General features: G+C 39.5%; 1 protein-coding gene across 4 annotated transcripts in view; it reads left to right on the top strand.

Annotated features, from left to right (window-relative positions):
- The window catches only part of LOC138064181 (ras-specific guanine nucleotide-releasing factor 2), a 137,751-nt gene that overhangs the window by 43,199 nt on the left and 71,154 nt on the right, over nt 1-23,398 (top strand). For all 4 annotated transcript variants that reach the window (XM_068925710.1, XM_068925709.1, XM_068925708.1 and 1 more), the window contains exons 2-9: nt 1,860-1,966; nt 10,759-10,906; nt 11,553-11,642; nt 13,371-13,624; nt 14,764-14,843; nt 15,300-15,493; nt 16,323-16,432; nt 18,512-18,630. In XM_068925710.1, coding sequence (XP_068781811.1) covers nt 10,793-10,906; nt 11,553-11,642; nt 13,371-13,624; nt 14,764-14,843; nt 15,300-15,493; nt 16,323-16,432; nt 18,512-18,630 — 961 coding nt within the window. In that variant the 5' untranslated portion in view covers nt 1,860-1,966; nt 10,759-10,792. The remainder of the gene's footprint in view (nt 1-1,859; nt 1,967-10,758; nt 10,907-11,552; nt 11,643-13,370; nt 13,625-14,763; nt 14,844-15,299; nt 15,494-16,322; nt 16,433-18,511; nt 18,631-23,398) is intronic.

The raw sequence follows: 23,398 nt of genomic DNA, 5'->3' as shown, positions 1-23,398 counted from the left end.
TTATTAAATTAATATAACTGACAAATGAATAATTTCCTCTTTATGGAATGCTGTCATATGTACTTATGTTACCTGAAAAGAGACCAAACATGTGAGTATACTCAGGAACACAGAGGCAGCTGGGTCTGGTAGATGCAAGGTCCCCAGATGCAAACCTAGGAGCAAGTATGAGTGCACACACAGTATTAGTGCCGTTGTAGTGAACCCTATCTGTCATGCATTGAGCCTGCTGTATACTTACTCTGCAGCTGACTTGTGTGTTAACGTGTGCGCAGCAGGCTGCCAGATGTTTCAGAAGGGGCCAATAAGTGGCTAAAATCCTCTCTTTTTACGTGGACAACATTCATTTATAAACATTGACAATATCTGCAGCCAAATCTCTGTAGGTAAACTTTGATCTCCTTTGTTTCTATTTATGCTTGTGTTCCTCCTGCTTTGGAAATGGCTTTTAATTCTGAGGTGTTTTATATTTGCGTGGTCTCCAGCATTGCATTTGGCTCAGAGGCTCTTCCGGCCAAGCTGTGGGTTTGACAGAGAAAGTGGAATGTGTGTTGACATCACTGTGGGTTACTTACTGCAGTAAACAATGGCTAATGGAGCAGGAGAGAGCAAATTATACACCTCGCTGGTTGACTGGAGTGGCTGTGGAATTTGCATTTCGATCCCAGAAAATAATTGCTGCCATGTGGTTATAGTCAGTTCCCTGTTAAGTGGGGTGAAGTTGGAAGAGGGGTTGAGAAATTTTATGTATTGAAGAAGAATGAATGATTAGTTGCAGAGACCTTCGCTCTTAGACCTCCTGAATCACACCTGGCCTAATACCTAGGTGGATCTATGTATAGGCAGCTCCCTCACAGGTCCCTCTACCTGTGAAACTGCTGACTTACTAACTGGTACGCTTCAGGCACCTATGGAGATTCTTACTGAGCGTTTAGTAAGACTATTTTCACACGTGTTTTGCATCTAAGTTAAAAGAATACTGTTTGTTACCTGTGAGTTAATGTACAAGCTATGTAAGATAGGGTTGTAAATGACCAGCCTTGTAAAATGGAATTTAAAGTAAATGATTGGGGGTTCCCCCTCCCCACTAGATATTTTGTCTCCTCTTGTACTTACTCCTACATTAAGAATTCTGACTATAGCAAAAGCTTGCATGAAATTCTGTGTTCTACAGAACACGCTGCAGACTAAGTCCTTTGGCATAAAAAAATGCCATCAAAGAATATGACACTTCTTGTGTAAATAGTATTTTGTTGTGATGACAGAGATTTGTTGCAGTGAAATTATATTGGAGATTTCTTTTTAAAAAAAAAAAGAGGGAGAATTGTTTGGGTGTGTGATAAGGGAGAGGGGATACTTGTTCTGTTAGAATGGTGAAGGAATAAGCTAGAGTGAGTGGAGTGGAATTCACCTTCTGCATTCTCCTTGTGAAGATGTGGTAGCAGTACCTGATTTGAAAATGATTTCAACTATAACTTCCACAGGAGAGCTCTGTGCTGGCATGTGAGGAAAAAATCATAGGTGAAGAACGCAAAAAGAGAGAGAACTATGGAGACCTCACTACAGTCAGCCTATTGTATTCAATGGTAGAAACTACTAAGGAAGTTATATGATGTTGTCTTGTATGTGAGGGCTTAAGATCATAACTTATTGTAAGTATCATGAAAGCTATTACCCAGGGGAATATGTTAAGGATATAACTTCAACTTTGATCCACATTTCATGACTGATACTTTAAATCATATCCTCCAAGGCTAGTAATGGTTTGGGCTGTGTTAAAAACTCAGTTCTTGCGCTTGTTGTATGTCTGTTTTATTTAAGAGTTTCTAAACAATTTTTTTTCTTGTTTTAATTTGCAGCACTACTTTACTGTACTTTTTGGCCATGAAGGGCAGAAACCACTGGAGCTCCGTTGCGAGGATGAAGTTGATGGAGATGAATGGGTAGAAGCTATTCACCAAGCTAGGTATGAAATCTGCTCATATATGCTCAACTTCATTTTATTGTTGACAAATTGATAATTGGAAAATCTAAATCCACTCTCTAAGAAAAAACATGTTACAGTGCATTAGATAGGTATTATTTGTGATCCATAGATGTGCTAGAGAAAAATTGCCTTTATCAGTTCATGCTTGTAACACTATATTTTATCATTCACAAATAATTCTGTTCTAGTTGAAATTTCTTCAGGAAAAGTATACTTTTATTGGAAGCCGAACTGCTAGGATTGGTTCTCTTTTAAAGGAAATTTGTTATATGTATGAAGAAATAAGTTATCTGCCACAAAAATGAGTAAATGAATGTTTCTTAAAAAGACTTCATGTAGAAATAAGTATAAGAAGAAGGTCAAGCCATAATTATGATAGAATGCCCCAAGTAAAATTCTATCCCCAAAAAGGAAATTCAGAACAATATTCAATATGAAAAGGGTAAGCCTTGTAAATAGGGACATGATAGGGCTTCAACAATGCAATACTTCCCTGAGAAAAGGTCGAAGTGGTGAATAGGTGAGGCTTACAGTATAACGTCAACGGAAATAAGGTAACTCAAGCTTTGGGAAGTGGGTAGCAGAGGCAAATGTCTTTGCGCAGTTCTTCCAGCCGCCTCTTGTGTTCTCTAACCTCAGCTAATCTATACTACCATGGTAACACACAAGGAAAGAGACAGTTTCTGAGTTGCTTAGGACCCAAGCCATGTAAACAGAAGTGCTTTTACTTTAGAACTAAAAGCAAGCAATACCAGCTAGTAGTTTTTAATTTAGACCTTCTGAAATTACGCCTTGAAGCTCTAAGCCTTCTCTGCTCTAGGCATCCAGTGTTTGTATCCTTACCCTCTTTTGAGTATATGTGCCGAACTGAGCAGGTCTCATCCTTTCTTGGGAAATAAATACCTATTGGGTATTAGATCAGCCATATTTTGCATGGTTGCTCTCTTAAGTTAACACAGCTTCTCAGTTCCTGAAACAATATGAGGCTTTGAACTCTGAGTGCTTCCCAGGAGTGAATGTTCACAAGCAGGCAGTCCAGTATCGTTGAGGGGATGAGAAAGAACTCTTCACCCTCTTACTGAATCTGGGCTGATTTCTCTCATTAAGTAAAACAGAAAGCAAATGAAAAAAGGAATCTAACTTTTCTGCCTTGTGGTAAGGGTATTGAGGGGAAGCAAGATCCCACAGTCTGATCCCTGTTCTCAGGATAAAGTATTTCTTATCCATTGCCTAGTGCAAAATGTATGTAAGGAAGACAAGCTTCACAGCACTTGGGAAGAATTTCTTTCCAGGAAGTTCAGTCCATAAAGGTAGTCACCAGTAGCATGTATTAATTTCCAAGCCAGAACTTAACAAAAAATGCTTAAGCCAATATTAAACGACATGCAGTTGAAAATCTTGACAACTTAAGACTACTTTTTCCTTAGCAAGTTTGAGGTTCATGGTTGGGGGTGGACGAATTTGGCCTCCCTTAGAATATTACCACTGCAGCTTGCAGAAGACAACTGAGTCTCCGTTCTTCTAAGCTGATGTTGTCAGCACCTCTCTTGGGCTATTACCGCAAGGTATCAGTCTGCTTATCTTCCCTCCTTTTGCTGTTTGGCTTTTCCCTTTTATTTGTGTGCCCATCTGAACTGACAATAATTGGCTGAACTACAGATGTCATTGTGAGGGATATTGTAAGGACTCAGAGTTGTTTGATGTTGGGCTTTTTTTTAATGTACTTTTCTACATAGGTCTCTAAATTCCTTAGTCTCCAGGGACTCAGGCGTTGCTTTTCTTGTTTTAATATTATTTTCTTGAATAAAATAATATTATTTTATTGAATAAAATATCGATAAGTGACAGACAACCATTCTGTGGTCTAGTTGCTCTGAATATGGTGTTGCATACTACTGTGGTTGCCTCATTATTCTGATGCTTTTCTATGTTAGTGTAAACTGCTTTTATTTGCTTTATATTACCTCTAGCAAAAACAACTTGGAGATTGGGCTAAGGCCCAGTTGGAATTAAATCTGGCAAGGGATGTCAAGGACAACAAGAAGGGCTTCTTCAAATATATCAATAGCAAAAGGAAGACTAGGGAAAATGTGGACGTGCTGCTGAACGGGGCAGGTGCCCTGGTGACGAAGGATACAGAGAAGGCAGAGTTGCTGAATGCCTTCTTTGCTTCAGTTTTTACTGCTAAAGCCAGTCCTCAGGAATTCCAGACCCTGGGGACAAGAGAGAGAGTCTGGAGAAAGGAAGACTCTCCCTTGGTCGAGGAGGATTGAGTTAGAGATCTTTTGTCCAAACTGGACATACACAAATCCTTGGGCCCTGACGGGATGCACCCACGAGTGCTGAGGGAGCTGGCGGCTGGCGGGTGTTATTGCTAGGCCACTCTCCATCATCTCTGAAAGGTCCTGGAGATCAGGAGAGGTGCCTGAGGACTGGAAGAAAGCCAATGTCACCCCAGTGTTCCAAAAGGGCAAGGAGGAGAAGCCAAGAAACTCCAGGCCTGTCAGCCTCCCCTCCATCCCTGGAAAGGTGATGGAACAGCTCCTCCTGGAGGCCATCTCTAAGCATCTGGAGGACAAGAAGGTGATCAGGAGGAGTCAGCCTGGATTCACCAAAGGGAAATCATGCTTGGCCAACCTGATAGCCTTCTCTGATGGAATGACTGGCTGGGTAGAGGCAGGGAGAGCAGTGGATGTTGTCTCCCTGGACTTGAGCAAGGCTTTTGACCCTGTCTCCCATCACATCCTCCTAGATAAAACTCGGGAAGCGTGGGTTGGATGAGTGGACAGTGAGGTGGATTGAGAACTGGCTGGATGGCCGAGCTCAGAGGGTTGTGACCAGTGGCGCAAAGTCTAGTTGGAGGGCTGTAGCAAGTGGGATCAGTCCTGGGTCCAGTCTTGTTCAATGGATTCATCGATGACCTGGAGGAAGGCACGGAGTGCACCCTCAGCAAGTTTGCTGATGATACTAAACTGGGAGGAGTGGCTGACACAGCAGAAGGCTGTGCTGCCATTCAGAGGGAGCTGGACAGGCTGGAGAGAGGGGTGGAGAGGAACCTCCTGAAGTTCAGCAAAGGCAAGTGCAGGGTCCTGCACCTGGGGAGGAATAGCCCCATGCAGCAGTACAGGCTGGGGGCTGACCTGCTGGAAAGCAGCTCTGCGGAGAAGGGCCTGGGAGTGCTGGTGGAGAACAAGTTAAGCATGAGGCAGCAGTGTGCCCTTGTGGCCAAGAAGGCCAAGGGCATTAGGGTCCAATGGGGTGCATTAGGCAGAGTGTTGCCAGGAGGTGGAGGGAGGTGATCCTGCCCCTCTGCTCAGCCCTGGGGAGGCCTCACCTGGAGTGCTGGGTCCAGTCCTGGGCTCCCCAGGACAAGAGAGACGTGGAGCTCCTGGAGAGAGTCCAGCGGAGGGCTGCAAAGATGATGAGGGGCCTGGAGCATGTCTCCTATGAGGAAAGGTTGAGGGAGCTGGGCCTGTTTAGCCTGGAGAAGAGAGAGACTGAGGGGGGGATCTCATCAATGTGTACAAGTATCTGAAGGGATACCCGGGTGTCGAGGGGATGGGGCCAGTCTCTTCTCCGTGGTGCCCAGCGACAGGACAAGAGGCAACGGGCACACACTGAAACACAGGCAGTTCGATCTGAACGTGAGGAAGAACTTTTATCCTGTGAGGGTGACGGAGCACTGGCACAGGTTGCCCAGAGAGGTTGTGGAGTCTCCTCCTCTGGAAATACTCAAAACCTGCCTGGACACAGTCCTGGGCAATGTGCTGTAGGTGACCCTGCTTGAGCAGGGGGGTTGGACTAGATGATCTCCAGAGGTCCCTTCCAACCTCAACCGTTCTGTGATTCTGTGAGATGGTTAATTAGTTACTTAACTGTTGAGTATCAAAGATACATCAAAGAAGTGAAAACAATAGTGTTAGACTATTGTGTAAGATTTTTGTTGCCAACTTAACTACACAAAATAAAATTACGACAATTTTACCTTGGGTATTAAATTTTGCCTGTACCACCGATTTAGACTTTTTTGCTTGAGTTGGTCTGTATTCTTGTCATATGTGACAAACTTTGGCACCTTGTTCAGTGTCATTGTTCATTTGAGGCTAGCATAATACATCTCTGGACCCTTCTCTTGGGTTTTTGGTTTGTTTTGCTAAATGACTATTTGTCTAGCTTTTTCAAAATACTTTTTTTTTAACATCTCAGATGTCTTTGGGTCACATTTCCAGGAGGTATTGAGAACATTCCCCCTACCTTTAAATTGAAAATAGGCCTGAGAACATCTTGTTCTAAGTGAATATGTTGGAGTTTGTGAAGCAGACATATTTAATTGCTTTCTGGAGGGTCTCATCCTCATGAGTAGCTATGGTAATCTGTGTTTTATCGGAGACAAAGTAGCTGAGGGTTTCTTCTTTGAGGTTTTGGGGGAGAGAGGAGGGGTTGTTGGGTTTTTTTACTTTTCTCAGATTGACATATCCAAAATCTAATTTTGGATTGTTTTTCACATTTTTTTGCAAAGGCCAGTTTGCACCATCAAAACGTCTTCCATATGTTATTTAATTTGAAAGTCATATAGTTGGAAAAACGACCCCTAAAGTCCCATTGTGTACTGTGTCCCGCTGTAGTAAGTAGATGTTTTATTTGGTCGCAAATTCATAGTTAAAGCATTTTTCTGCTGTGGCCTTGCCCATTGCTTCTTGGAAGATTTCATTGTGGGTGGGATGCTACTGCTAATCATTTGGGATGTACTGTGCGTGCTCATCAGGAGCTGACAGGCTCTTGTATGCTGAGGCTGAATATTGCAGTGCTCATGTTCCCCTTCACAGCCCTCTCCTTCCCCCCCCCCCCCCACCCTCACCTTCCTTTTGAGACATTGTTTGGCTCACAGAGTTTGCAATGGGATATGCAATTCAATGTATTTTTACGGGACTGCATTATGAGCTTCACATGTGTCCCTACTTTGCATGTTTTTCCATTTTATTTGAATTCTCAGTGTTTTGAGTTCTCAGTAGTATCCAGAGTGGCAGAGTAGGTTTTAGTTGTAATTTCCTTTCTGGATTGGTGGACTCGTTCTTGGCAAATCCGAATGCCTTAGACAGTGACTGTGTGTGGAGGTTCCGTTTTGGGTTTCTGTTCCAAACCATGGTCTCTTCTGAAGAACTCTGTTTCACTCCCAGTATTCTGAGGCTAACTTTTTACCTTGTCTTACAAATTATTCTATGGTTTTATGTTTTTTTTTTTTTGCATACAACTGAACAATTCTTTATCTGTTTCATATGCATAGGGTGCAGTACTCATCAAATATCTTGGCATTTTCTACTTTAGCTTACTGGAAAGTCTTAAATTAAGTGCTTCCGGCTGTGCTTTCATGTATGCTTTAGGCCTTCATAATGCAACAATGCTACCGACAGAAGCGGCTGTCATTGTTATAAGTCAGCTGCTCATTCCTGCGCCTTTACCATCCCTTCTGCATGCTGACACAAGTGTGAACTTAATTGGGAAACTGAATTGCATTAACTGAATTATGCCTTGTTTATTTTTTTGCCACCTAATTTAATCAGTCTCAGTTCTCTGGATCTTTTCACTGTACATCCAGAGAACACACCTATGTTCACTGCACGAGGGAAAGGGCAGCACATGGGTGGGATGTGGGAGAGTGCTTTGTGGGGGGAAAAAGATGGGAGTGCTGCTTTCAGCTAGATTACTGTTTAAAGCATGTGCCAAACTACTGCCCTCCGACCAGCGATTCTCCAAAGAAGGCTTGCTCTTCAAATTTGTTGGCACGCTTTGCTTGCAAATGTAGGGGGTATTTCATGTAAGATTTTGCAGTTGTAAACTTGGTGTGCTGTCTTGGAGCTGCCTGGAAGCTGGGAGCAAGTGCCAAGCTGCTGAAGCCTTTCTGGTGGAGAGAATATTTTAGCTGAGGTTTGCTGCTATGATTACTACAATTTTATGGTGTCCAGGTGGCTTGGGATGGGGCTGAGAGAACTTGAGTAACGCTCAGAACATGAATAAAGCTAGCTCATATCTACCTTCAAAATAATGCCTAGTTAGAATCACAGAACAAGTGTTAGGGGTTGCTGTATCTGACAGTGTAATAGGGGTGAGGCTGCTGCTGCTCCACGTATCCAGGTCCAACCTGTAGTGGGGCTGAGTATGTATTCTCAACAAGCACACAAACACACATGTGTATACAACTTGTGTATATATATATATATATATACACACACCTGGCCATACAGAAACACTCAGTACTTGCTCAAACACAAACAGCATCAGTGGCATCATCCTTTCCCCTCTGTGGCTGATCAGGGTGAAGGTCTCTTTGTGGGAAATATATTAATATATGCAATAATGATCACACTAGTAAAGGGCCTAGGCACATAGTCTGTCCAGCATCTATCTGTCCCTGGATCCTTGGTTTTCAAGGTTGCCTAACGTACATGGGCATACAAGCCCCTGAGGCCTGTGGCCTCGTTCCAGTTACTGGTACTCAGACCCTCACAGTCACAGATGTGTGTGCACTCCCCCCTAGATCCTCTGGCACACTGTGGATCCCCTAGTAACTGGCCATAGACAGCCTATCCGGTAGGTGACCCTTGACCCCCTGGCTTTCCAGTTACCCTGCTGCACACTGGCACCTGCACATGCACTATGATTTTCCTGGCAATTGGTATGCAGACCCTCCCCCTGCCACATGCACTATGGATCCCTCCAGTAACTGGTCATAGACTCTCAGCCTGTCTGGTAGCTGGCATTGGATATTCTCATGTCCAGTTGCCTCACTCAGAGACACATCCATGTGCAAATGAGTCTCTTGGTGAACCCCAAAACCTCATGGTCTTCGTAGTAGCTGGCTTGGACCTCCTGGGCCCTCCAGTAACCCACAGCTTCGGTTGTCTCACTCAAAGACACCCCTTTCTGGTCCCAACTTATGGCTGCTTCGATACCTGGCTCCCAGGCCACTTTCTCTACTTACCGGCTAATCCAGCTTGATACTCTGTAGTGATCCCATATGTATCCTGACTTGCTCCACTTGCTGGCACCGCAGACACATGGGCCCCTATGACCTGCAGGGACCAGCATTCCAGTTGCAGGCACTTAGACCTCTGTGCGCACACATGCACACAGACTAGATAGTTCCCCTTGCCCAGGAGAATAGTTAAAAATGAGTTTAATGAGCAAACAGGACAGACTGGTGACCAGGCACAGGGCATGGTCAGACAAGCATCTTGACCAGCAGCCTGTTTACACGTGACCAGCCCCTTTTATCCCCTATCCCTCTATTTTCCCATGCTTGTTCCTCCCTAAACTTTGATCCCTCCCTTTCCCTGCCTTTGGTACCTCCCCTAGTAGACCTATCCCATGGTAAGTCTGATACAATCCCCAAATGTTCTTCCCTGCCTCCGGTAATCCCTTTGCTATTGCTGTAGGCAGTAAGGCTCCTCAGAACACTGCAAGGTGCTCTGGAGGACCTTTCCATTGACTCATCTTGATGGGTTTCACCCTGGACCATGGGGGTGATTGCTTTCTCCTGATTGCACTGCAAGAAGCTAGGGCAGGGGACTCAGTTTCTCTCACTGGGTTATTGGGGTTCCCTTACCTGCAATTGTTTCTCCATACTCCTTCATGTTTGTGGAGAAGAGCCTTTTATGGATTGATTGGTGTTCTGCGATAGCCCTAGGAGTAGCTGGGTCAGGGGCTTATTTCACTGATTATGTAAATCTGAATCACAAACTGAAACACAGGCAGTTTGATCTGAACATAAGAAAACACCACTTCACTGTGAGGGTGACGGAGCACTGGCTCTCTGGTTGCCCAGAGAGGTTGTGGAGTCTCTGTCTTTGGAAATGCTCAAAATCCAACTGGAAAAGGTCCTGGGCAGCCTCTTCTAGGTGACCCTGCTTGAGCAAGAGGGTAGCCAAGTCCCTTCCAAACCCAACTATTCTGTGATTCTGTGAATTCGTAAATACTGAGAGAGGGATGAAAAGGGCTGTCGGAAGTGTTGCAGTTGCTTTAAGCAGAAAGATGGTAAACTCAGCAAGCCTGATTTCAGCCTGTATGTGTGGGAATACAGAGCAGGAGATCATGTACTAAAATACTTGGTCCATGCCATTCTTATCCACAATAGAATCAGATTCTGGCATGCTTAAATCTTCATTAGAATTTCCTTCTCTTCTTTTACTCTTCTTCAAAATACGCCCATTCAGATGACTTTCAGTCTGATCGTAGCCAGGTCTTACGTCAAGAACATCTTTACTCTCTAAAATTTGGAGAGCTGGAATGTAACTGCTGTGTGTTTATTGGACCACAGCGGAGAAGAGGTCAAAATCAAGACAGACCAAGAACACAAATCTTTGAAAATGAACAACTGAAATAGCCCAAAATTTTGGGGTCCCAATTTTGTAGTTTTTTGGTGTGTGGGGCAAACCAAAATAACAGTGTTGAGGGTTAGGATGGGGATTCTTCCATTAAGAGATCTGACAGCTAGAGATAGTTGGAAATAGCTCTGATTAACAGTTGGTAAAAAGAGGGAAAAAATGAAAAATAAATGGGATGATGGGGCAGCTCTTGTGTCTAAAAAAAGAATGTTGAACACTATAGGTCTGGATGTTTTATGATAAAGCTATTCATTGTATATTAAGGAAAACACAATTTTGAAAATTTCTTTTACTTATCATTGGTGTAATGTTTATTCTGTCGGTATCTCATAGGAGGATATGGAAGTCAACATTTGCTGTTTTTACTAGCTTAAATGTTTTTTATTTCAGTTACTCAGATATTCTGATTGAAAGGGAGGTGTTAATGCAGAAGTACATTCATCTCGTCCAGATCGTGGAGACTGAAAAGATTGCAGCTAATCAGCTTCGACATCAACTTGAAGATCAAGACACAGAAATTGAAAGACTGAAGTCTGAGGTATGTTCCACAGTCATAAGGCCATCGCTGAATTCTAATGTTTTGCTGTCTATGTTGCAGTCATTGTCTGTATTGCTGTAATATTTGTGAAAATAACAGAACCTAGTAAGAAAAGCTGTAATAGTCCTCCTAGGAACACTTGGCCAGATGGTATTAGACATATTGATGACTGTTCAGCTTACTGGATTACATCATTGTCATAGAATTTTTAAGATGACACATTGCTTTGCAATGGGGATACAACTGATTGTATTATTTCCTACCTGTCTTCACACATGGAATTTAAAGCATGTGTTTGATTCTTGACACTATCTTTGTTTATGACAGTATTGTAGACTATTTCAAACTAGTCTATACCATTGAATGTTAAAAGTTTTGTTGCCTGACCTGTTAGGGTCTGAAAGGCACACTTGGTTTTGATAGGAGAACCAGCTGTCTTCTCATTCTTCCTCCATCTATATTAAGATCCTTGTTGGTTTGAAGGGAACTGTGTTCATGCCTTTGTGACCAAATATGTGCTTGTCATTCCATGCAGCTTTAATGGACTCTAAGAAGAGCCTTCAAAGAAGGGGATATTATTTTTCTGATTGTTCTGTAACTGTTTCATCAGCTTGAAAAAGCATTTAATGAATGGTTATTTTGTCAGATTATAGCTCTCAATAAAACAAAAGAAAGAATGCGACCTTATCAAGGCAACCAGGAAGATGAGGATCCAGATATTAAAAAAATTAAAAAGGTAAACCTGCCATATTCTGTGCCTGAAAGGAGAAAGGTGGGACAAGGGACATAATAGTGTATTTTAGTTTGTTTAATTTTGTCTTCAATTATCGTTCCATTAAGTACATTCAGCTATCAAGATTATCCCTGTTTAAGCCACTTAAATTGCATCAACTTTGCATATTTCAATGGCATATTTATCCCCACATATATTTGGTATATTTGGTATTTAATTATTCATCTTTACTTGCAATGTATAATGAAGCTTGTACATTGCCTTCAATTGCCTGGAAACATTGAAACTAAGCTGTGGACTATTTCCTGTGGGAATCAAGGGTATAGTGACTTTATTCTCTTTTCTTATAAAAATGCTTATAAAGATATAAGAGAATGACTTACATCCTGTCACTGCAGCTGGAATACAAATAGTGAAAATGCAGAGAATAGTATTGTTTTAGGTTGTCATTTAGTCTGTTTGGTGATGATTGTTCTAGGATTCTATGGCTAGTGTTTGTAACAATAGGGAAAGAACTGACCTAATCTGTACTGTATTTACATGTGCGATTTTTGGTAATGTTGCTTAGGACTGGAGATAACCATGCTCCAGAACTGTGCCCATAGCTGGCTGCTACAAATCCTAATGAAGGGACATAAATGGAGCTCTTGCTTGAAGATGTGGTCCCATTCTCGTAGTGCTAAATCTCTTCAATTACGTGACAGCCTCTGTGTTATGTGGATTTAGTTTCACTCACCTTTTGTGGGTGGTGCTGTCTGACTTTGGGTCACTCCTGGTACTCTTGTGGGAATTTTCCTTTTCATATAAATACAACATTGTAGTAGAAGCCAGAAACAGCCCCTTTTAGTACAAGGAGAGTTCTGCTTCTATATATAGTTCATTTTATTCTACATCTTGATAGTTGTGATCAGTTGGGCTCCTTTTTAAAGTTGTTTATTGAGAATAATAGGTTACTACTAATCATTTGCATTTATCTTTCAAGATGAATGATTTGCACCTCAAGAACAGGGCAAGGATGTACTCAAGTTTTCTGTGACCAGAAGTAGGCCCTTTCTGTAATCTTTAATCTCCTTGTAACTTGAATGGATATTACACTTGAGTACATTTTTCTATTACATAGAGACATCTTTTAAGAAGAGCAAAAATATATCTTTTCTAAAAAATAGTATTGCTGGCCTAGGTGTCTGATGTTAAGCAGTGTAACTCTAAATACATGTGGTAAATTATATCTATAAAGAAAGCAAACTGAGCTTAACAGGTCTTTCAGAATTATGGTAGTACTGCTATCAAAAAATGCCTTGAGATGTCATACATGAGAACCTTGCACAGAAAGTTGGGGAAGGGGTTTAGAAATTGAGAAATGTTTAAGGGGAAGTAAAAGGAATTAAAAAACAACACTGTGTGCACAGCAGTTCTGCTGTCATGGAGAACATATAAAAAGATACAACATTTGAGCTTGAACTGAGAGAGGCTTTAATATGTGTATCTTTCCAATCTCTTTTCTGGTAGCAAATATTAGCAAATACTTGTGGAGGTTTTGTGAACAAATAGAAATCTGAAAAAAAATGCAGGCAACAATTATGGAGCAATAATCTTTTAGAGGATACTGGGCAAGAAGCATTTTTTAAAAATAAATACATTGAATTTAAAAGGTTATTTCCACAATGAAAAGCTTGTCATAAATCATGTATTTTTTTTCCTCATTCTTCATTTCTGTTTGGTTCATTTTAGGTTCAAAGCTTTATGCGGGGCTGGTTATGTAGAAGAAAATGGAAGACTATTGTCCAAGATTATATTTGTTCTCCCCATGCAGAAAGTATGAGAAAAAGGAACCAGATAGTTTTTAACATGGTTGAGGCTGAATCTGAGTATGTGCATCAACTTTATGTTCTTGTGAACTGTTTTCTGAGGCCCTTAAGAATGGCTGCAAGTTCAAAGAAGCCACCTATCCGTCATGATGATGTTAGTAGCATTTTCCTCAACAGGTATCTACTTTTTTGTTTGCTTTTTTTTTTCCTGCTTCTTCTCATTCTGCTTTAATTTACAGTAGTGAAGTTTGGCACCTGCTTTTTTTGTTCTGACATAACTGATATCACCGAGATAAACTGCGTTTCCTTGGGTAAAAGGCAAGGTGCAGTCTGTGATTCTGTTCAAAGCCAGTTTTTGCATCCTTACTTTCTGTTTCTTCCTTTACTTTGGGAGGGAAAGGACAAAACATGCCTCATGGGGCAGTTCTCAAATTTACTGTCACCCTTTCTATTTCCTCTTCTCTTAAGAGAGCAAAATTGGACTTAGTACCCTCATATAATCTTGATAAGACACTGTAGATGAATGTGCCAAATTTTCTTCTTATATTCATTTGTCCTGCCTAAAAAATCTCCTTCTCTCTCTCGCTTATCTTTTCACATCTTACAAATAAGGATGGTTCTGTGCATTAGGTACCCAAATGTTATCGTAATGAGTACATAAAAATGGGTCAGCAGGCTTCTGGAGTTCTGTATAGGATTGGGATTGCATCCAGGACTGCCCCAAACTTCTAGGAAAAAAATACCTTCTTTTAATTATGAGACAGGCTTCACTTTTGTAATAACCGAGATTGCTTTACTGTTGATGGTTTCCTTTACAATTAGATGTCTTAAATGCTGTTTCTGTTGATTTCATGAGATAAAGTACAGTATTAAGTAAGGTTCATGTTATAGAAGACTTGTAAGCTGCGTTCAGATCTTCAAGAGCAGCGAGAATACAGATGACAATCACTGACTGAGGTTTCTGCATCTTATCGATCCTCTTAAAACAACTGAATGCATTGTCAAAGCTATTTTTGGAACACCTATTTGGTGAACTGTAGAACATGTTATTTAATAGATGCTTTTTTTTAAAAGAATTAAATGATTAGAATATGTTTGTACATCAAATGCTATATATTTTCTAAAGATACTATGCTAAAAAATTTAAACAATACAGTCGAATAGAAGCATTGATTTCCGTGATAATAAGTATCTTCTGTTTTTTCTAGCAAAGTGCAAAACCTACTGATAATCAGGAAGGGATGTTTCTCAGTGAATTATTAATTATAAAATAAAACTTGAATTGTCTTTTTGTTTGTTTAATACTTGTTTTTCAGTGAAACAATCATGTTTCTTCATGAAATATTTCACCAAGGTTTAAAAGCAAGAATAGCTAATTGGCCTACCTTAATTTTAGGTAAGTTACTGTGTTTTCTCTAGTGATACTACTTTCACTTGTTGCTATTTTTGCAATTACAGTGATTTTTAGTTTTTAAAGGTTTTGTTCTTTTTGAATAAAACACACTCCCAGAACTAACACCATGCCCTGTTGTATAGTGGGCATTCCATGTTGGCAGTAATATGCCTCTCTTTAAATCCATATATGAAAATGCCTTTGGGTTAGCTTCTGCCCTAAGCTTTGCCTAGGCATGGGCCCTGAATTGTCAGTGGTAGTATCTGACTATTAGCTAATCAGAGTAATGATGTTTTGTCAGGTAACAGAATCAAGTTTAATGTTTCTAAAATCTCAGTATAGTGGAAACAGAACAGATATTGTAATAATTTACTTGAATAGAACATAGCAGTTTCTTAAAAGAGATATTTCAGGAGGTGGGTAGCTGGAAAAAAAAAAGCATTTCTTGACTTTTTCTAGCTGACTTATTTGACATTCTGCTGCCAATGCTGAACATATATCAAGAATTTGTTCGGAATCATCAGTATAGTCTCCAAGTACTGGCAAACTGTAAGCAAAACAGAGATTTTGACAAGCTCTTGAAGCAATATGAAGCCAACCCAGCATGTGAGGGACGAATGCTGGAAACTTTCCTTACTTACCCCATGTTTCAGGTAGTCTCTGTAAATTTTTTGTGACTGTTTATTTTTGATGTGCAATCGAATTGTTTTGTGTGGCTGAAATTATGATTGATTGGAGATGCGGCTTGCTTAATTAAAAATATTCTCGTGTGAATTAACTTAATTTTATTTCATTATTATCCTGAAACTCTTTGCCTGTAGAGACCTTTTCTCCAACTACACTGATTGAGCTCTATTCAGAATCTTGCATATGTTCAAGGGGAATGTGGGATGAGGATTTGTGCCAAAACAAAAAAAAAGAAAAAAAAGCTGAAAAACAAATTCTCTACTTCTGATCTGCCAGAGCAGGGTCCTTGTGCTGCCACTTGGCAATTAATAGTCAAATAGTGCTTATTCTTGAAAGTCCAGAAATACGAGTTTTATCTGTATGCAAACAGGTCAGCTGGTATTTTCAAAGTCACGAGAAATCTAGATGCATGTCTCCTATTAAAATTAAGGGAAGGTATGTATCGGTCTCCAAGAAAGTCTTGAAAATTTTCTCTATTGGCACTTAGATAGCAGCATGAAACAATTGAAGTTAATAGCGTAATTCTGAGTGCCTCTGATGTGATCTTTTTTTTTTAAATGTTGTAAATGGAACCTGTGTTTCCTCAAACTGAAAACATGCATATGCCGTCTCTATCACAGAAAAATTCAGTATTTTTGACAGTAGTTATATCTAGAGTATATTTATCAATTTAACTGTTGATATCCATTTTAAAAAGACACTGTGAATCTTTTCTGACCAGGATAAAAGAAAATGAGAGATATTGTAATTATTGCTTAAAATGATTTGCTGATGTTGTCTCTAATTTGTTTTAAGATCCCTAGATATATTATAACACTTCATGAACTTCTAGCTCACACACCACATGAACATGTTGAGCGAAAAAGCCTTGAATTTGCTAAATCTAAGCTAGAAGAACTTTCAAGGTAAGATTTTTCTCCCTGATGTGTGATAATCTTGTATCAAAGGATCTGAAATGAAAAAACAGTTTTCTTTGTTTTGATTTGTTTTTTTTTCTTTTTTATTAAGAATGACCTCATCCTCTAAAAAGAAGAACAAAACCTAACTGAAACAAAGAAAATGAAAAAATAAGAAAAATACTAACATTTTGGCTCTTCTATTTTTTGCTGACATAAATTTACAAATGTCTCCCTATGTTTTGGGCAGGGGAAAAGAGTTGCTATAGAAACCACCTACCCCTGGGCATGAGCAAAGCAATTTTCTTTAAATAGAGAAATATTTTTTTCCCCATAGTTAAAAAAGAAGAAAAAAGGACATTTCTGATACCCCATAACAACAGGAAGCAGTCAGAGTCTCGAACAATACTCAGCTGTTAATCTGTGATGTAGTTCACATGCATGAATGGAATAATTGATTTTCGCATGTACTTTAAATAAGGGCAAATAAATAGGAGCTAAAGATCCTGGTAACCCCAGATAGTACTCTGTTTGTATATATTTTCAAACTGGGTGCTAGAAACCTGCAAAATGAATCTCTTTCCTGAACTTCCAGACCCTCCTCAGACTTTTCCCTGTGTCACTTCAGGAATAAACTTGGTCATTATCTCTTTGAAACACGGCTTTCTGCTGTGAAAGAGGAGTGCTGCACAAACTCTAAAATTATGGCATTTGTTTTGAATTTCTGAAGTGTTGATACTTCACCAAAGAATTGCTTGTAGAATAACGCTCTTGACTGCTAAGTTTTCTTTTGCTCTTCAGATGAGGTATTCATGGACACTACCCCATTGATTTAGAGCTTATTATTTTTCCCTTTTTTATCCTGCTGTATCTCTTCCACAGGCAGCTTTCTGAGTCATCTGCAGGTCATGATCTGCCACCTCTTCAAGCTCTAGCTTCTCAAAGAGTTGGGCAGGCAGTACCTCTTAGAGATGTGTCTATATTTGATTCCTGCAATGTCTGGCAAGTTCTTTCCTGTTCTGAGGCCATCTGAAGTAGAGAAGCCTCCTTTCCGTTCAGGCAAAGCACACAATTTCCTTTGGCTAGGGTTATGTGCACAAGCATATCAAGCAGCTTCGGCTCTGCTTCGGCTCAGTAGTCAAGAGTTCATTGCTGATCCAACTAATCTATCACTGAACATCCAGAATTACAGGCTCACATTGATTGATCCTCCTCTACTCACAAGGCAGGTGGTATAGACCATGAGAATAAAAAGCTTTGTGATTCATTTCCATCCCTTTAATGTAGTTCTGAGGGAAGAGGAACACTAAGATGGTGCAGTCTGGCCCCAGTTCAGGAAAATATTTTAGATCAAGACACCATGTAAACCTCTCTGTTGAGTTCATACTTGAAAAAAACCTGTATTTCTCTGTCTAAGGGGAGGACGCCTATGAAAAGAAGTGGAAGAAAGTGAGAGATGAGCTGTTGAGGCTGTGGTTGTTAGTGATGGAAGTGATTATTAGTAATTGGAAGTGATGAGGATGTAAACTGAAGTAGAACAGAGTGGGAACTTAACATCAAAGGCAGGGATTATTAATATTATTATATTGTAATATTATTATATTATACAATATTATTATATTGTATTAATGTAATTAATATAAAGAGCTAGGAAACACTTCCATTTTTGTGGTAACCTAATCTAATTAATAGTCCAAAAGGACTATTAATTAGGACAGCTGCAAAGAGCTTTCAGTTTGGTGGCATTTATAAGATTTGTCCAGGAAAACTATAAAAACAAGTCTGACAAAATTGGTTCCACTGGTGGAAATTAAGTAGTTAAGTTTGCAAGAATGATTTGAAAGAAGGAAAAAAAAAAAGCTTATAAAACTTTTTGGTTTTGTCAAGAACTACTTTGATTCCTTTTGTTGACCAGAAACTTGCTCTGAAATTATCGTGTGCTGCAATACATCTGTTTTATAGCCGGTACTAAAGGACATTATCTACCTTCTGTATCTACAGAGTATGAGCAGAAGTGAAGAATAGACACAAACAGGCGCAAGATACGTTTTAGGGAATTTAATGTCTGCTTTGTATTGTGTCTGACAGGGTGATGCATGATGAAGTGAGTGACACAGAAAACATCCGGAAGAATCTAGCCATAGAAAGAATGATAGTAGAAGGCTGTGATATATTACTAGATACCAGCCAAACTTTTATACGCCAAGGTAAGACATTCTCCTTTAAAGCGATCTATGTGATAATGAAAAATTACATTAAAAACAGCAAGGTTCGCGTTGGCATCATTAGGAAGATTATGCCACTGGGCATAGCTAACATCTTAAGGCTCCTTGTGACTATCCTATGCAGGATAAGTCACCAAATATCCCAGATTAGTTTTGGGCTATAATTGAGCCCCACTTCTGTGCTGTTTTTTTTTCAGGGGCCATGAAAAACAGCAGCACAATAATAGTAAAGCACCCACGGGACAGTAAAGTACATATTGGCTGGACAGTCATCCTCAGTGGAACAGAAATTACCTACAACTCCATGGAGAACAGGACTGCCTGCCCAGTTAACATTGCAATTCCAGTTCATGCCAACGTTTGGGCAAAAGCTTAGGAGAAGCTTGAAGCTTTGTTGAATGGTAGTGATTGCAAGGAAAGAAAACAGCTGTCGATTGTTCCCATTTTTCTCTGTACTTTGGGGAAGTCTCAAAACTCTACCATTGATAGTGCTGGAACAGACATAATATGCTATATTTTGAATATCTGAGCGTATTCACTATTTTTCTTGCGAGATGCGTTTTTGGGCTTCAGCAGAAGTTAGGATAGATAGAAAAAGCACTCATGCAAAAAGTCATGAAGAAAAGGCATCCTGTTCTGCCAGAAGTGTAGAACCACTTGTAATGTCATACAGTTAGCAAAAAGAGAGAGGAAGAGGCATATGGTATTTATTTTCTATTGTTGATTTTGGAAACATTTTTCTGCTGAAGTTTATGTATAGTAGAGATGGAATTTGATGTTAAATTCCACAAAATGATGATAAAATGACTTTGCATTTAAAATGAACATCACCTTTTACCAAGTAAAGGTAATGTCAGATTGCAGTCCTTATCTAGTGGTAAAACAACCTTGCCTTAATGGTAAACCAACAAAAGTGAAAACTTGAGACAACTTGGTAACTGAAGCTTGTTTTTCCTGCATTTATGTAAAAATTTACTTCTGAATCTTTTGTAACAAGCTAGTGGATTTGCATGCAGTGGCTACAGATCTCTAGGGTTTTGGCTTGTAGGTACAAGCTTCTTTGTAGCTGAGGTGTTAGATGTATTTAGAGAAGGCTGGGAATGTAATTTAGGTGCATCTGTTCATGAGGCCTTTTGTAGACTCAGTATGATAGCATCAGCAGAACTTAGGCTATTTGAATACAGCCACGTACCAAGTGGCTCATTTCCTAGGTTTTGTGTACGTTTTGAAATCTTTCTGTGATGTTTCTGTAGTCATGTGGCCAAAGTAACTATGAGGCATTCCATAATAGCTTCCAAGACTGTTGTACAATGGTCACTTTTAAAGTACTTGATTCTTTCTTAAATTGTTTGTTATAACTCAGGTGTGTGAAAAGAAATGAAAATGGCTTCAAGAAAAACATGAAGCTGTTGTGCAGGTTATTGTATTGCATCCACAGCCAAAAAATTAGTGGGCTGCAATTCTCGACTGACTTGTACCAGGCAATTTAACTACACAGTTGAAATATTTTTCAATATGACTACAATATTTTGGATTTATATATATATATATTTTTTTTTCCTTAAAATTGGCTTAAAATTTGTCTGTATACCTAGAGTTTTATCAATAAAACAATTACTTTTTCCTTGGAAGGCAGTCTTAATAAGATTACTGTTGGAGGTGTTTCAGTTAGATCTAAGTCAAATCCTCAGTTTGAGTAAATGAAATTCAGATTTATTTCTGGAGAATCACGTACTATCAAAGGACACTGGACAAGGCTTTATACTGTAGAAGCTTGTATCACAGTTTATCTTTTGGAATATCCATTGCATATGAAAATCTGAATTGGACAAATCTGAATCGAGCTAATAAAATAATACCAAGCCCATTTTCCTTTCCTCTAACCCCTTCTCCTCCCACCTGTCTGTAGGGTCACTCACTTTGAGCGTGATGTTCATCTCCTCTGATTTTAATTAGGTTCCTACTCCTCATGTTGGTCATTGTAGATTGCATCTAAAATGAATGTCATCTTTTACCAAGTAAAGGTAATACCAGGTTGTAGTACTTACCTAGTGGTAAAACAACCTTACAACCTGCTGTTTACAGCACATAAAATGAGAGAAGCCCATTTACCTTTGTTCAGGCTCTTTTCTGTCAAGATTAATTTCGACCTTGACATGTTACGTATGCTATGTACTTTATTTTGCTAAAAAGAGATTGATTCTGTGGTTATGCTATGGCAGCGCTCTACAATGTAGTTGTGGATCCTCCTTCAGATTTGCTGAGGTTTCATTTTCTCTACCTTTTATTTTGATACAGACTTTACTGTCAAGTGTCAAGTCACTGTAAGTCAGGGCAAACAGTTAAGGAACATTGTCCTCAGTAGTCTAAAGGTTAGAAAATAGTGGGTCTCAATCTGCAATCCAATGTGGAGTAATGCCTGGAAAACTTTCAACAACTTTCATGAGCCCCTCAAGGCTTTCCAGACACTCTGCCTGAAGTCCAGCCATCAGTTGCTCTAGATTTGCATCTACTGGCAATTATATCACAATTACAAAATCAGAGAATAGCTGAGGTTGGAAGGGTCTTGTGGAAATCATGTAGTCCAGCCCCCTGCTCAAAGTGGGGTCAAGTGGATCAGGCTGCTCGATGATATGTCCAGGTGTGTTTTGAATACCTAAAAGAATAGAGACTCCACAGACTCTGGGATGAGGTTGCTCTTCCAGCATTCAGCCACCCTCACAGTAAAATTAAAAATTTTCCAGAATGGAGAAAGCCAAATTGATAAATCAGGCAGTTACATGTAGACTTAAAATGTATTTTTAAAATACAACCCTTTGTATTAGATTTGAACAAAGGCTAATGGAGTGATTATTCTGGCAGTATTGAAGTACTGAAAGTACTTAGGTTTGTAGCTGGATAAAAATTCCTGAGATTGCCCTGAGTGTACAAACCATATTATTAATGAATGTTCTAAAATAAGCCTCACTTGTTTATTACAGCTGTGAATTGGTCAGTCATACCCTTTTTTTCCTTAATAGGAAATGTGTAGTAGAATTTATGGGAGGCAATTGCTCAGTATCATTAATCACAAAAGCTTGACAGAAATATGCAACAACCTCCTTGCTAGATGTCAGCTGTACAGCACATACAGGAGATCTATTTCACTCTGTAAATAGTAAGTTGTTCAATATGAAAGAGAGATGACACAATCTCTTTTTTTCTACATTTAAAAACTGTAGTTTCTTTTGGTTTACCTTGTTAAACAGTAACATTTCAGCTCCCTGCAAGCATAGCATTTAACCTTCAGCCCGTCTTAGCAGAACACAATATGGTATTCCTGAAAGCATCCTAACGAAAAACCAAAAAAAAAAAAAAAGATGAATTCCAAAGATATATCTATATGCGTATCATGTTTATAGATGTGATTATTCAAAGAAGCAAAGTAGAAGCTAGAAGTACAATTAGAGTCCTGTTACCTTAAATGTGTAGAGGAATTTCAGGAGATAAGGTGATGCTAAGAATTCTGAGATGGGAAGTTGCTCAAGAATTTTTTTTAACATACCACTTTGTGTTGCACTGTGAGCTGTCAATGTCACAAAGAAAAGTCAGTTTCATTACGTGGGGATGATCTTTTGTGGTCTTTTACAGTTGAGGCTGTTTTGTCCAGGGGAAAGGTACAACAACCAATAACTGTTTTTTCTGGTCAGAATTTAAATGAACCTAAAGAACGTTCCACGCCTTTCCAAATTTCTGCAGTAGTACTGTTCTGTTCTCCACCATTCTGTTGCAATGACACAAATTCTGACATACACAATTTGGTTTGAATGTAAATAGGCTGTTAAAGAACACTACGCTGTTGCAATTCTCTTTTACCAGTGCGTATCTTGCTATGCTGGACAGTGCAAGTTTTATGTATATAATAATAGCTTAGTACTAATTGTACGTTTATGTTCAAGGGAGGTAAGTGTGGAGAAGAATATTGTGTAGATAAGCAGTTGCTTTCTCAATATCTTAAATTTCTCTCTACTTCTTTGTTTAAGATTGTGCTTGTGAACTTTGAACTAAAGAATTTTTTGACAGCTAGGGTGAGAATGGCTAAGCTAATAACTAAATTAACTATATGGATGATTCTTTCAGGCTTGCACTGTTTCAAGATGCTGCTGCTAGCTTCAACTTTGATATAACTGCCAATCCAGTGTCTTACCATCTCCAAAAGGAGCAGGCCAATTTTCCTACCCTCCTACTTGTTCTACATTGCCATTACTTCCTTTACACTGTCACTGGTGCTTGTATGACCATACACTGAGCCATATCAGGGAGCTCAGTCAGCCACTTTTTTGCTGCATTATTTTCCTGCTGGTTTAGCTCTATTAACTAGTTAATGTTGGAGTCAGATGAGAGCCAGTGTAGACAGATGTGTGGGAATGAGATTAGGAGGTCCTGCCTGTACTTTCTGGTAATAACAAGTTCTATCATCAAATCTTTCTCTTTGATGTATAGAGGAATTGTAGTTCAGTACCAAATGTGATTCCAGATCTTTGGATTAAAATTAGAAGTGGTGTTTGTAGTGATATCAATCTGCAAAAGTTGGTCAGAGACTGATTTTGAGGTATAAAACAAACATAGCTTTCCCCGATCTGGAATTCTGTAGACCACAAATTCAGACTTATGCAACCAGATTCAATTTACTGCAGAAGTACTCTGCTGGTAACACATTTTAGATGAGCTGTGGAGCACTGAAAATTATACAAGCTAAGAAGAAGAAACC

The sequence above is a fragment of the Struthio camelus genome, chromosome W, assembly GCF_040807025.1.
Source record: "Struthio camelus isolate bStrCam1 chromosome W, bStrCam1.hap1, whole genome shotgun sequence".
Taxonomy (NCBI): Eukaryota; Metazoa; Chordata; class Aves; order Struthioniformes; family Struthionidae; genus Struthio; species Struthio camelus.
Note: the sequence above shows the minus strand (reverse complement) of the source record. Positions and strands in the feature narration are given on the sequence as shown.